This window comes from Notolepis coatsorum (genome assembly GCF_963971535.1).
Source record: "Notolepis coatsorum genome assembly, chromosome: 12".
Taxonomy (NCBI): Eukaryota; Metazoa; Chordata; class Actinopteri; order Aulopiformes; family Paralepididae; genus Notolepis; species Notolepis coatsorum.
The window spans coordinates 65,526,738-65,540,752 of NC_140176.1; the positions used below are offsets into that span (position 1 = coordinate 65,526,738).

Below are 14,015 nucleotides of genomic sequence, written 5' to 3' on the forward strand. Positions count from 1 at the left end.
TTGTTTTGATTTGGTATTTTCACAAATTTGGATCAACCGTTTGGATAGCTTCTCTGCAGTGTGGAGGCTGTAAATTCAAAGCACTCGCTACCTCTGCACAAGTAGGTGCCCCCACATGAGGCGCATACTGATGAGGTCACACAGGCGTACACCAGGGTGCCCGGGTACAGAGTAGAACGGCGGCAGGCCAAAAAATAGCACCCAGGTTGAACAATGGCCGGATAAAGAGACAGAAAGGACTTCCACATTGTGTATTCTTCAGGCACTGAGTGATGGCTTGAACCATTACAAAGCTATTCCTTTTAGTCAGAGGAGGGCCCGGAAAGCAAGGCTTTTCTTCCAGATTAGCAGTGCATGTTTGGCTCCGTCCAGAGAATCGATAGGTCGGATATGAATGCGTCGCCTCCTCCGTCCCCGGCGGCCGGTCAGACAGCGGAGAGACACAGATCGAGCCACGGAATGATACGTCCGCCATGGGCCTCTTAGCCTTCCGAACGGAAGAGCCAGACGCCTGTAGCTAGACACTACGACGACGAGGACCCTGGCTAACATCTCAGACGAGCACGGTTCATGATGTTGTTGGCGTCTGAGTCTTTGGATATTATGAAGAACTGTGTGAAAGAAATGTGTGTTTGGAACGAGAAGGGAGTGTGCACTCCAGTGATCCTGGCACCGCTGGCTGCCAGCTGTTGGCCTGGCCACTGACCATAATCAGCCAATAGGCTCGTGAAACACGACGTGCCGCAGAGGTCAACGTCGTCGCAGCACCGCAGAGAAGTTAAGCTGCGGATCGACTATTTAGTCGTGGTAATTGAGAGTGGTCTGCCACAGGATTATTCCCCCCGGGCGTAATCTAGAGATCATGTTGCCGTATGTTTACTGTGTGGAGTCAAGCTCACTCACGTCTCCGGAACATTCTGTGGCGGCGTTAGGCTAGAGGGCACAGTCAGGTTGCAGTGGCCCCTAGGGAATTGATATACAGGAAATATTACTAGTTATTTATAATTTGATTATTTGAGGCAGTCCCGTTCTAGATAATAATCTCCACTGCTTCAAAGAGTTGTCCCTTGTATCATGCTCTGAAGCGGTGATGGGTCCATTCCGTAATTATGTGATAATGAACATAAAGATATTTTCATTGAGGGAGGAAACTTTCATGAATGTCCTAAATGTGATCAGTCTTTATACAATATATAACTTTGATCGTCTTTTGTCCCTTGAGACGTACTACATTTACTTTAAATGAGTCATGACTTGTCTACTGTTCCAAAATGACTGGAAGACTGGAAAAGGTCAAACGGAGGAGTGCCTCTATGTTTACTTTACGCATCCTTCCTGAAAGGGATGAACAAAGTCTCTCTTCTCTTACCTCTCTCTCTCTTTCTGACCTGGGTCATTTGTCTATTTCTCTCTTTGTCTCCCATGCAGAGGGTTAATCTGTCCTTCGATTTCCCCTTTTATGGACATTTCCTCCGTGAAATCACCGTGGCAACTGGAGGTAAGTGAGGACTACCTCAACTCTACAGTAGCCCTTAGTGTGTGTTATTATTGGAACCGTGCTTGGCACAGTTCACTTTACCAGTGCAGACAATTCCTCCTTGTCCTGGGGTTTATGAGGGGTTGTATGAGGTTAGTAAAAATTATTCTAAAGCACAGGGGCAGTTGAGAAATAGTGTGTGCACGACACGTGCGTGTGTGTGCGTGCGCGCGACTGTGTGTGCGTGCGTTAGTGCGTGTGTGTGTGTGTGTGTGTGTGCATGCGTGTGCGCGCGCGTGTGTGTCTCTGCCAGACGAGACATGTCAATAGTCTCGTAAAACAAGATGTACCACAAAGGTCAACTTCATCACAGTGGTTCTGAGTTAAGCTGTAGAGTGAATATTTAGTGCATGTGTGTGTGTGTGTGTGTGTGTTGTACCTGTTTGTGTGTGTGTGTGTGTGTGTGTGTTTGTGTGTGTGTGTGTGTGTGTGTGTGCGTGCGTGCGTGTGTGTGTTTGCGTGTGGGTGTGTGTTATATAACTGAGACGAGACACTCAGTGTTGAATATTCGTTCGGTCAGACGGCGGGTGGTTTTACTGCGTCTGCCGGGACGGTTCCAGACCGACTGGAAACGAAGCACACTGAGGGGGGGTTTGAAAAGCCTCGTCTGGCAGAGACCGCAGTACAAAACCACGACAGCACTCAGCATTACTGGCTGTCTGTGTAGGCAATCAACTGGTAGGAACCCGTCTTAAAGCTCTCAGCACCACTGGCCAGACTAGGAGGAGGGGGAGGGGGACCCAACTCAGCAATACCGGTCTCGCACCATGAGTGTACTGGAAGAGAAACCAGACCTGGGTGGGTTTGGCCTGGAAGCTGCAAGTCCTCCTCAATGCCAAGTGCACAAGTTCACTATTGATCTAGGTGTGGGATAGTGGTGTAACAGTATGCTTACTACTGGCACAGATACATCTGTGATACTATAGATCTGTATCTGCCTGTCTGTCTGTCTGTCTGTCTGTCTGTCTGTCTGTCTGTCTGTCTGTCTGTCTGTCTGTCTGTCTGTCTGTCTGTCTGTCTGTCTGTCTGTCTGTCTGTCTGTCTGTCTGTCTGTCTGTCTCTCTCTCTCTCTCTCTCTCTCTCTCTCTCTCTCTCTCTCTCTCTCTCTCTCTCTGTGTGTGTGTGTGTCTGTCTCTCTCTCTCTCTCTCTCTCTCTGTCTCTCTTTGTCTGATTCACTCTGTATCTGTTCTCATCTCTCTCTCTGTCCTCCTTTATCTGCCCCTCTCTCTCTCCCTCTGTGTATCCCTCTTTCTGTCTCTCTCTCTGTCTGTCTCTTTCTCCATCTCTCTCTCCCTCTCTGTATCTATCCTTCTTGCTGTGTCTCTCTCTTTGTCTGATTCACTCTGTCTCTCTTTTTCTGATCTCTCTCTCTATTCTCTCTATTCTATCTTTCTCTGACTCTCCGTATCTGTCCTCTCTCTCTGCCCCTCTCTCTCTATCTCTCTCCCTCTCTGTATCTATCCCTCTTTCTGTGTCTCTGACTCACTCTGGTCTCTCTGTTTCTCATCTCTCTCTCTCTCTCTCTCTCTCTCTCTCTCTCTCTCTCTCTCTCTCTCTCTCTCTTTCTCTGTCTATCTGTCATATTGGCATGGATGCAAGCAAATGGATTACACCGTGGTTTCAGACACGTGACAAAAGAAGCTGTGTGTGTGTGTGTGTGTGTGTGTGTGTGTGTGTGTGTGTGTGTGTGTGTGTGTGTGTGTGTGTGTGTGTGTGTGTGTGTGTGTGTGTGTGTGTGTGTGTGTGTGTGTGTGTGTGTGTGTGTGTGTGTGTGTGTGTGTGTGTGTGTGTGTGTGTGTGTGTGTGTGTGTGTGTGTGTGTGTGTGTGTGTGTGTGTGTGTGTGTGTGTGTGTGTGTGTGTGAGCAGGGAACATCTTCCACTGACTCTCAAGGGTGAAACCACAACACCCCAACCAGCTATTATCACATCAAAGAGCAAAGGAGCCCAAGACCGTACCCAACCATCCCAGCGATGTGATGTGATGCTTCCATTTGCCTCCTAATAATTTAATAACAAAGAAATAAATCATAATTACCATCGGACTGTATAATTTTCCTCATTTTGATTACTGAACATCGGCCGTTTATGATGCGTAACACGTCGCGGGCCGGTTCCGTTGGACAGCAGCTACTAGCACAGAGGAGATAAAGGACGTCTGCATTTCTCCAGACACTAGAGGTAGGATGGAGGGAGGGAGGGGGCCAAGGAGCAGAGGGTAAAACCGAAGAGGAGGAGAAGCAGCTATCTGTCTTTCACAGACCTCCAGAGCTTTGTCTCTGAAAAACACCCACGCCTCCAATCCCTCTGTTTTCAGGGTCTATCTGTCTGCCTCTCCTCCACCACCACGCACGCCTCCCCCTCTCTCTCCTCCCCCCTCTCTCCCCTTTCCCTGCATCATCCACCCCGTCCGACCTTCCGACCTTAAGACTTTGTGAGATTAGTACAATAAGGCTAGAATAGTAGTAGCAGCAGTAGGAGTAGAGGACAGCACAGCAGCCCGGTCTGTTTAAAACAAAAACATCAAAAGCATCAGGCGATAAGATACGAATTGGCACTGGTTGGCTGACTAGTACCACGTGATCAGCCAGGGCTGAGGAGAGTCTGTGGGGCGAATTCACAAAGAACGGATTGCGCGGCACTAATAGCACCCTTAACTGTGCACGATTAGCGCACGGTATCTGCTCCGTCTTTGCGAGCTATTCACTAAAGATATTGTGCGGATGATATACTCGTGCAAACACGCCCATGGTGTGCAATTTGCTCCTGATTTGCCCCAGCGCAGTTGGCTCGCAGAGCAGTTTGCACCTGGCAGCGCTGTTGGCAGATATCAGGAAGAGGGGAAAATAAACCCGAAACGAGGGAGAGGGAAGCTCTTAGACATAACAGCATTTTTCACCATTTGTATTTTGTTTATTTCGTATTGTATTTTATTTATTTCGTAATGTATAGAGCTTGCTTCATTTGTATTTTCATGACACATTGCATCCTTTGTTTTTGTCACTATCTTTTGTCATTGCATTTGTTTGTCATGTCATCCCCAAATAAATTATTTTGAGCAGACATGTCCGAAGTTAGGCACTGTGCCAGTGAGAAAGTTGTATTTAATGTTAAGAGTTAGTTAAGAAGGGCGGTTAGGTGGCGTAGCAGAGATTGCGTTCGTCACCAACCCCGGAGCTGTGAGCTGGATTCGCCTGTTCGAATCCAGCTCACAGCTCCGGGGTTGTCACCAGCTTGGCTGGCCGTTCACACTAATACAATTGGCTGTATTAGAGGGTGAGAGAAGCTGGCGGGGTGGGTCCGGGTCGTTGTAAACAGCGACTCCTACAGTTCGGTCGGGGCGCCTGCTAAGCGCGGATAGGACCTGAGTGGGATAGTGTGATCCTTCCACACGCTACGCCCTCTCAGGGAGGATCCGCGCTGCCAGGTGAAAAGAAGCGGTTGATTGGCTGGACGTGTGTCAGAGGAAGCACGTGATAGCCTCCACTCTCCCAGATGATCTGACTGTGGGGGGTAAGTGCGCAGCGACCAGGAAGGGGATTGGGAATTGGCATACGACTAACATTGGGATGGGAGAAAATCGGAGGAAAATGGAGGGGGAAAAAGATCAAAGTTGTATTTTTTGTATCTACTTTTTCTCCCATTTTCTATTTTTCCTCCATCCCAATTTCGTATTGTCCAATTCTACCCTCCCCTGTCTCGAACGCTGTTAGGCCATGCCTCCCACAGGTCGGTTGCAATGTGGACCAAGCCTTGCATCATGTGTCCCCTCCGGTACACGAGGAGGCAGCTGTCGCATCTTTTCACCTGTACAGCGCGATCTCTCAGCAGCGAGGGTCTGCGTGGGAGGGACACGCCGCCCTCGTTGCTTCCTGATTCTGCTGCGCAGGCGCACCAACCGACCTGTAGGAGTCGCTGTCCACAACGTCCAATCCCCACCCACCAGCTTCCCACCCCCTAATACTGCCAATTGTATTAGTATGAACGACCAGCCAAGCTGGTAGCAATGCCGAGAGCTGGGCTCGAACCCAGCATCTCCTGCATTAGTTTCTCGCGCCTTGCCCACTGCGCCACTTAGCCGCCCGCCCCGGGACGTTTTAAAGACGATTTGCCCGCCGGCACCGACGCCACTTTGGCGACCTCTAGCGGCTCGGGTGTGCATATTTATTAATACAATATATATATATATATATATATATATATCGAATTAAAGCCCTATTTGTTGTCTGTCGATTGCCGTTTCAGGCGACAAAATCCGTTACCGGTTCTCGAGTTACATGCCGATATGTGAGGCGTGAGCCAACGTCTTTAGCAGACTTTAAAATGTTTCGAATAACACTCCCTCCTGAGGCTCTATCTCCGTCAATCATTTTGCGATCTCGAAAATTATTGAACACGGTTGTAACCAATGAGTGTGGGTTTCCAATGTTATCCCAGGTGGGGATGAGTGAATCAGGGATCTAGGTGAAAAGTCACGAGCGAAAACAGGAAGTAAAAAATGCACCAAATGCATTGGAGTCTATGAGAAAATGGAAACCTGCAGACCTTTTTTTCTCTCACATTTTACCATAATCGCTCTATATCACTTATTTCTGAACGTATTTTTATGAAATTGTGTTGTGTGTATGAAATTTACTACACAAGACTTCAGGCTATGGACCCAGGGTGTTTTTTCAGCCATAGAATTTTTGGGGAAATATACTTTTGGATATTGCAACTACTACAGAAAAACGTGAGTAACAAGTTTTTCTACAACTCAAGTTCAGACCTATGTTACTCTAATTCATTAGCATTTTCTTTATTATATCAGAAACTTCAGAATGTCATCTTTCAAAAGAAACCAGGTTCATGCATGTGCTATAAGTATAAAGTATAGTATTTTGGTTTGCAAAGAAAGTATGCAGTCCTCAAGTTCATGTTAAAAAATGCCACTTTTGGGGGTACCAGTTAAGCGGTTAAGAGAATAGAACCCGTATTATCATATACTGCAGAATAAATGTTTCATTTACAGTGTTTCCAGCGTCTACTCCTCATGGACCTGACGAAACGTTAACAATTAAAAGTTTATTCTGGAGCATATGAGTGTGCAGGTTCTATTCTCTTTATTGTGATTATTACCTAACCCAGCACCCAAAGGTGTGATGTGCTTTGGGGGGACTATAGCATTGCCCCACCGCTACGATCCAGGGCCCTCATTTATCAACGTGGCGTACGCACAGATATGTGCGTAAGCCGTGCGTACGATCATTTCTAAGCAAAGTGTGGGACTTATCAATTTGAACTTGTGCTTGACTTTGTGCGTATATTTACGCACAGCTCGGAGCATGCGTAGCTGGCGCCCGTTGGTAGAATATATTATTACAACAAGGAAATAAGCTTCTGTGCATTAGTTTCAACACTGGCGTGTTCTGTATGAACCGTAATTCATTATAGTTCATTGTAAAATAGCAACAGTAGTGTAATTATCGTCAAAAGTCAAAACCCTATAAATAGCATTTGGAATAATAGGTCTTTATTCCACATAGCTCAACTCGTTATTATTTTGCGCACAGACCGCAGAAACACGGGAACGTTTTGATTATATTTAAAAGGCTTTACATTAAACGAAACAAGTGGAATTTCGAAGCTGTAAGCAGAATACAAGTCATATGAACACCCACGATATAGTGTTCTTCCCCCTTCCTACTGTATAAGAAAGAATAAAAAACGCATTGCAATGAGATAATAAATGGCCATGTGTATTACAAAACCCTTGCAATAATGTGTCTTAAATGAATGAAAAGCATACATGCTCTGGACACAGAGCATATATCGTGTGGGTGATATGACTTGTATTATGCTTACAGAATTCCACGTATTTAGTTTTACAATGTCAAAGCCTTTTAATATAAATCAAAACGTTCCCGTATTTCTGCAATCTATGCACAAAATAATAACGAGTTGAGGTAGATACACACTCAGAACGTATTACATGCTGGTATGCTGATAGAGTAAACTATTATATGAATATGAATAGGAATATGATATAAGGTATACACTGGTCCCTCCGCGAGGATAGCGACGAGGAGTTGGATAGCCATTAAATGCCATTTGAGAATATAGGCTATTAATGCAATGAAAACATATTATTTAATGTTTTCATAAGCGTAAAGATACAACAGCTAGATTAATGATCAAGTTAGTTTACTGTGCAGGGTTCGCAGGGCTGTGCATTGTGCTATTATATATGCGCAAGTTACTGTTGCATAATGTAGGCTATGGCTGCTATTATATGTAATTCATATAGGCTACCTAATAGTATATGATTTTTAGAGGCATCTATTTTGTTGTTGGTATTAGGTTAAATCATATTATAGCCAATCGAACACAACTAATAAAGGCATTCATATTACAGCACGGTTATAATGACACACCACCAACGCCAAACAGTGGTCAACGAACGGTCTTTATTAGTATTTTGAGCTGTCCAGGCAGAATTGCAGCAATGGTCTTAGGGAGCCGTTGATATCTGACATCACCGTGTACAAGTCAGCCTTTTATTTATCCCATAACACCGGTTGTGTCTTCTTGGTTCGACAGCGCCTCAGTGAACAATCTCCCGGGAAGTTTCTCAGAGTTCCGCTCGGGTCAGTCCATTATTTCACATCCCATGGGGGGTGTTTCATGACCATATATGGATAATCATGCACGAGCATTGACGGTAGAACAAAGAGGTATTTATCAACACGGAAGAGAGTAGGACCTGTGTACGCACGGTTGATAAATCCCAATATTTCTGTGCGTGGGTGCACACATTCTAAATTCTGTGCTTACGTATGAAAATAGAACACTATCTAAGAAGTGTTAATAAATGAGGGCCCTGGTATCTAAAACGGCTTTTTTAGATGCCAAATGTGTGCTTGGTGCGTTCTGATGTGAGCCCGATTGTACGCCGCCTCTCCAACGTTGGCAGGATTACGCACAGGACTCATCAACGGTCAACTCAACGGTCACTTTACACAATGAAAATGTCACTTTAAAAAAAAAATAACAGGAGTGGTTCTTGTATAGTAAATAGATGGATATAGCAAGATAACATAAGGATATATAGTATAACTGTAGATTGTATAGTATAGTATTGTATTGTATAGTAGTGTACATAAGACCCAGTGCCTCATCCGTAGCTAACATTGTATTGCAGGACCTTACCATGATTTTTGTAAACTTTATGTACATTATACCTGTTATGTCTTATTCTTATTACTTGTATTATTTGCACAAATGTCTTATTCTTATTACTTGTATTATTGCACAATCGCTGCGGGCATGACCACCCGCATTTCACTGTATGCTTGTATGCCGTGAGAAATAAAACTCTTGACTTGACTTGACATCAGCCATGGCTGGAGTTGGTAGCCACGGTCACCTATACAAAAGCACATACCTTTCCCCCACACATTGGCAATGAATATTAAAGCACGGCCCGGCCCGCCTGATCTCAAACCTACCAAAGTCAGCCCATGTCACCCTACTTCTTAGGGACCCTTGACCTGGCATAACATGCGGCAAAAGGAACTGCTCCCGCCTACCTCCGGTCAATGGTCTCTAACTACACACCCTCAAGACCCCTACGCTCTGCATCTTCTGGCCGTCTCAGACCCACTCCTATCCGACCTCCGGGAGGGTCATCAAGGAGAAGCCGCCTTTTCTCAGTCCTTGCCCCACAATGGTGCAATGAACTACCCACCAGTGTTAATTTTGTCAGCTATTTTCATTTTAGTTTTAGTCTTAGTCATGTGTCAAGTGCTCCTTTTTCGTTTTCATCATATTTAGTCATTTTCATTTATTTTTCGTTTAGTTAGTTTTAGTCAACTAAATGTCTGAGCATTTTAGTCTTAGTCAGTTTTTGTCTCAATTTAGTCTTTTTTGTTTTCGTCTAGATTTAGTTGACGAAAACGGATGACATTTTTGTCTATTTTTAGTCAATGGAAAAAAACGTGTCAGAAGTCAGAAATAGTCAACATGGAACATATTCTGATTTAAATTGCGTATTTATTTTTTAACCTAGGGGAATCTGAGTCGGCGGCACAAGTAATACACAGGAAGGGTGATTGATTGATTGATTGAAAACTTTATTAACAGATTGCAGAATGGGTACAATACAGTACAGCTCAATACACACAATTGTTAAGGGGATGCAGACCAGAGAAAGACTTTCGTCTTGTTTACATCAGGGTCCCCAATTTTCAATTCAGCAGGACATAATGACATACATGACATACAGATAGACAGTACTGCTACATCTATACATTTATGACGTACCAGATTTGCAAATACAGTACTGTTTGTGATACAAAAAGAGTCCAGAAAAGGGAGTATATACATTTGACGTAAAAACTGTACATTGGAGGAGGTTCGGTGGGGTTGGGTGGGTAGGAGGGGTTGGGGGGGGGAAACACTGTACAACTGTACAAGCAAAACTGTACATTGGAATATTGACAACCATACTAGGTAATTTACTGTACATTGGAGGGGGTGGGGGGGGGAAACACTGTACAAACAAGCAAAACTGTACATTGGAATATTGACAAAACCATACTAGGTAAATTAGTAAATTACTGTACATTGGAGGGGGTTGGGTTAGGACATTTACAGGGGCCAGTTTCGAATTGCAGTCTCCCGTAGGTGTTCTTTGAGAGTGGTTTTGAAAGTGGGTAGTGATTCACATTCCTTTACAGCTTTAGGTAGGGCGTTCCACATTGATGTGGCATAATTGCGAAACGTGTTTAGTCCCTTGTTTGAGCCGAATCTGGGTTTAACATGATTTGTGGAGCTCCCTCTGGTGTTGTGATCGTGGTGTTCACTGACCTTTGGGAAGTATTTTGACATGTACATGGGTACCTTGGTTGTGTAGTGTATCTTGTAGACCAGGCCCATTGCAAGTTGCTGTACTCTGTCATCTACTCTAAGCCATCCTAGGTTGTCAAAGTGGGCAGGGGTGAGGTGGGTTCTAGGAGTAAGGTCAAGCAGTAGTCTGACCAGTTTGTTTTGAGATGTTTGTAATTTTGTTTTTAGCGCCTTTGAGGTGCTTTGGTACCATGAGGTGCAAGCATAGTCGTAGTACCCTTGAATGAGTGCTCCTGCCAGAGTCTTCAGGGTATTCTTGTTTACCAGAGAGGAGAGCCGGTACAAGAATCGAGTTTGTTTGTTGACTTTTTTTTATTACAGTGCACTTACTGTCGATCTGTGAATGGAGAAATAACTTAATAAGACATTATCTCTTGCCTTGCTCACCTGGCAGCGATTTATTTGAATGATAAATATTAAATAACACTCAGTAACAGCAGCCAGCGCAGTGTAACAACAACACTAACTAACAGGATACTGTCTGTTGTAAACAAACACACAGTACAGTAGTAGTTGAGTAGATAATAGTAGTGTGTATAGTACACACAGTAGCAATCTGATTGCAATCTGCTTGCATAAACATATAAAATGATAAATCACATTTTGAGGTCGGTGTGTAAAGTGCCAATATTATCATCTTACAGCGAAGATGAGAACACAACACAATATTATCATCTTACAGCGAAGATGAGAACACAACACAAAATTATCGACCCCAGGAAGAATAGTCGCTGCTGAGGCAGTGACTAATGGGGATCTGAAATAAAGAAATAAAAAATACTCCCACTTGTTTTCGAGACGAGCCAAAAGTAATCTCAAACAAGCCTAATGACACCCCTTTATGAATGCGCTTAGTTACCACCAACTCTCTGAAGACGCAAATAGCGTTGCTTTAACTGCGCGTGGCAATTAGTGCCAACCTTTGTGAATTGGAGTGTCTTTGCGATGAGGCTCATTTGCATAGAAAGGGGCACATGTTCCGCCCATATTACCTCATTTAAATACCCGCAAATACCACCGACACACCGAGACGTAATGCTGAGGGCAACGCAGTTACCACCGCATTTCACTCGTTGCGCTTCCTTTGTGAATATCAAACTGTGTTTCAGAGCTATTTGCACAGGCATAGCGTCAGAAAAAGCTGTACAATCCCTTTGTGAATTCGCCCCTGTGTGTGCGTGCGTGTGTGTGTGTGTGTGTGCGCGTGTGCGTGTGTGTGTGTGTGTGTGTGTGTGTGTGTGTGTGTGTGTGTGTGTGTGTGTGTGTGTGTGTGTGTGTGTGTGTGTGTGTGTGTGTGTGTGTGGCGGGGATAGAGCAGTGGAGACGGACAGAATCAGAGGTGATATGTGATATGTGTTATGTTCCTATCAAGCCCAGCTGTCAGTGCTGGTGTGGAGACCCAGCTGTGTGAGGCCTTCGCTGGGCCAGCTGTTAAACCTCCGCCTGGGCCCTGTGTCAAAGCCTCTAAAAGCCCCCGCACAGACACACACACACGCACTTGTCCGCATGCATACACACACACACACACACACACACACACACACACACACACACACACACACACACACACACACACACACACACACACACACACACACACACACACACACACACACACACTGACCATACTGATCACTCTTATCACTTTTTTCGGGGGAACAATAGCAGTAACTTTGTCATATCATATCATCACCGTCTTAATTAAAGGTAGAATCTGTAATGCCCTCAAACAACGACCCCTAGCCAAAAGAGCCCCGCTTGGTATTATTGTGCTTTGTTGAATTTCTTTTGTTTTTGGTCTGATGTGTGGGTTGGAGTTCAGTAACTTATTATAGTGGGAATTTATAGCAATAACAACAACCCCTCCCTTATCCCCACTCAACTCCAACCCACCTGTCAGACAAAAACATAAGATGTAAACAAAGCGCGACACCAAGCGTGGATTCTTTTGCCTAGCGGTCGCTATTTGGTGACATTACAGATTCTACCTTTAAAGATTAGCTAGTAGCTACACTAAAGATTTGCTACCATTCAATGTCACTTGGAGGCCTTGAGAATCAGTTGACAATATTAAAATAAAAATGTAGACCTTTTTCTTTAACGGTCATAAATCATACCACCATCTGTTGTGTGAATCACGGTCCCCCGGGAATCAATATCACATTCAATTTTGCAACACCAAATTTACTAAGTGCGGGGTGACCTGACCGACGCAAGAGTTCCACCCTGCAGAGCAGCTGTGATGAAGCAGTAAATCTCCAGTGGACGAAACTCTGAGTATGAGGGGAACAATGAGGTTGTTGGAACAGAATGTCTAATAAAGCAGAGCAGAGCTCAGATGTGACCCTGCTCGTGTTTACCTTGGATATAATACAACACGGCGGAGGAAAATAATGATCTCTCTTCTGTTGTCTCATCCTTCTCCCCCCCCCCCCCCCCCCTCTCTCTCTCTCTCTCTCTCTCTCTCTTGCTCTCTCTCTTTCTCTCATCTCCCTATCTGTGTATTTCTCTCTGTCTCTTTCTCTCTATCTCTCATCACTCCCTCTCTCTCTATCTCTCTCTCTCTCTGTCTGTCTCTCTCCATCTCACTCTCCTGCTCTCCGCTCATTAAGTACCCAGCATCCTCCTGAGCCTCTCCTGTCCGTGCTCTCTCTCCTCCCTGTAACCGATGGCCATAATGAATGAACTGCCTGTCCATTGAGTGGCCAGCAGTCTCCCCGTCTGTAGTGAATTGAGAGGCTGTCTGGTTCCTCCAGGCTGTCAGACAGGTTGCATTGTGCTCACAATTGATTGGTGGAAACACTCCCTTGAAACGGCAGAGGCACCAGAGACTAAATCCTTATTCCTAGATATATAGATATTATTCCTCTTATCTTGTGTGTGTGTGTGTGTGTGTGTGTGTGTGTGTGTGTGTGTGTGTGTGTGTGTGTGTGTGTGTGTGTGTGTGTGTGTGTGTGTGTGTGTGTGTGTGTGTGTGTGTGTGTGTGTGTGTGTGTGTGTGTGTGTGTGTGTGTGTGTGTGTGTGTGTGTGTAGTGGCCTGTATTATGACTCTTAAACGGATTGAAAGAGAAAGGAGAAGTGCGGAGGGCAAAAAGAAGGCTTAGAGAGGAGAGAGTGAGAGAGAGAGACAGAGAGAGAGAGAGAGAGAGAGAGAGAGAGAGAGAGAGAGAGAGAGAGAGAGAGAGAGAGACAGAGAGAGAGAGAGAGAGAGAGAGAGAGAGAGAGAGAGAGAGAGAGAGAGAGAGAGAGAGATAAAGACATACTTGAGCCAGTGTTGGGTAAACATGAAAGGAGATGGAATGCAGTGATTGAGGTTGGAGTAAATCATTTGTGTCAGAGCCACTGTGCAGTCAGATAAGAGGAGAGAAAGAGGGGGGGCATGGCACCATACACACATGTACTGTACACATACACACACACACACACACACACACCCTGGACTCCCCATTATAGGATTATATGAGGACGGTCTATGACAGGTATGGAGACGGAGGATTCATGGAGGCTCATGACATAAACACCCCAGGAACATATTGAAGTGACTGCTACCTCAGCACTTTCGACTTTGAAGCTCTTCAGATTATCTCTTGTT

General features: G+C 45.0%; 1 protein-coding gene across 1 annotated transcript in view; it reads left to right on the top strand.

The window, feature by feature from the left end:
• LOC311237876 (plexin domain-containing protein 2-like) overlaps nucleotides 1-14,015 on the top strand; it is a gene marked incomplete at its 5' end in the record, with an annotated part of 135,945 nt that overhangs the window by 30,587 nt on the left and 91,343 nt on the right. The window contains one exon of the mRNA XM_084325851.1: nucleotides 1,429-1,498. Within this exon, the coding sequence (XP_084181977.1) occupies nucleotides 1,429-1,498 (70 nt within the window). The remainder of the gene's footprint in view (nucleotides 1-1,428; nucleotides 1,499-14,015) is intronic.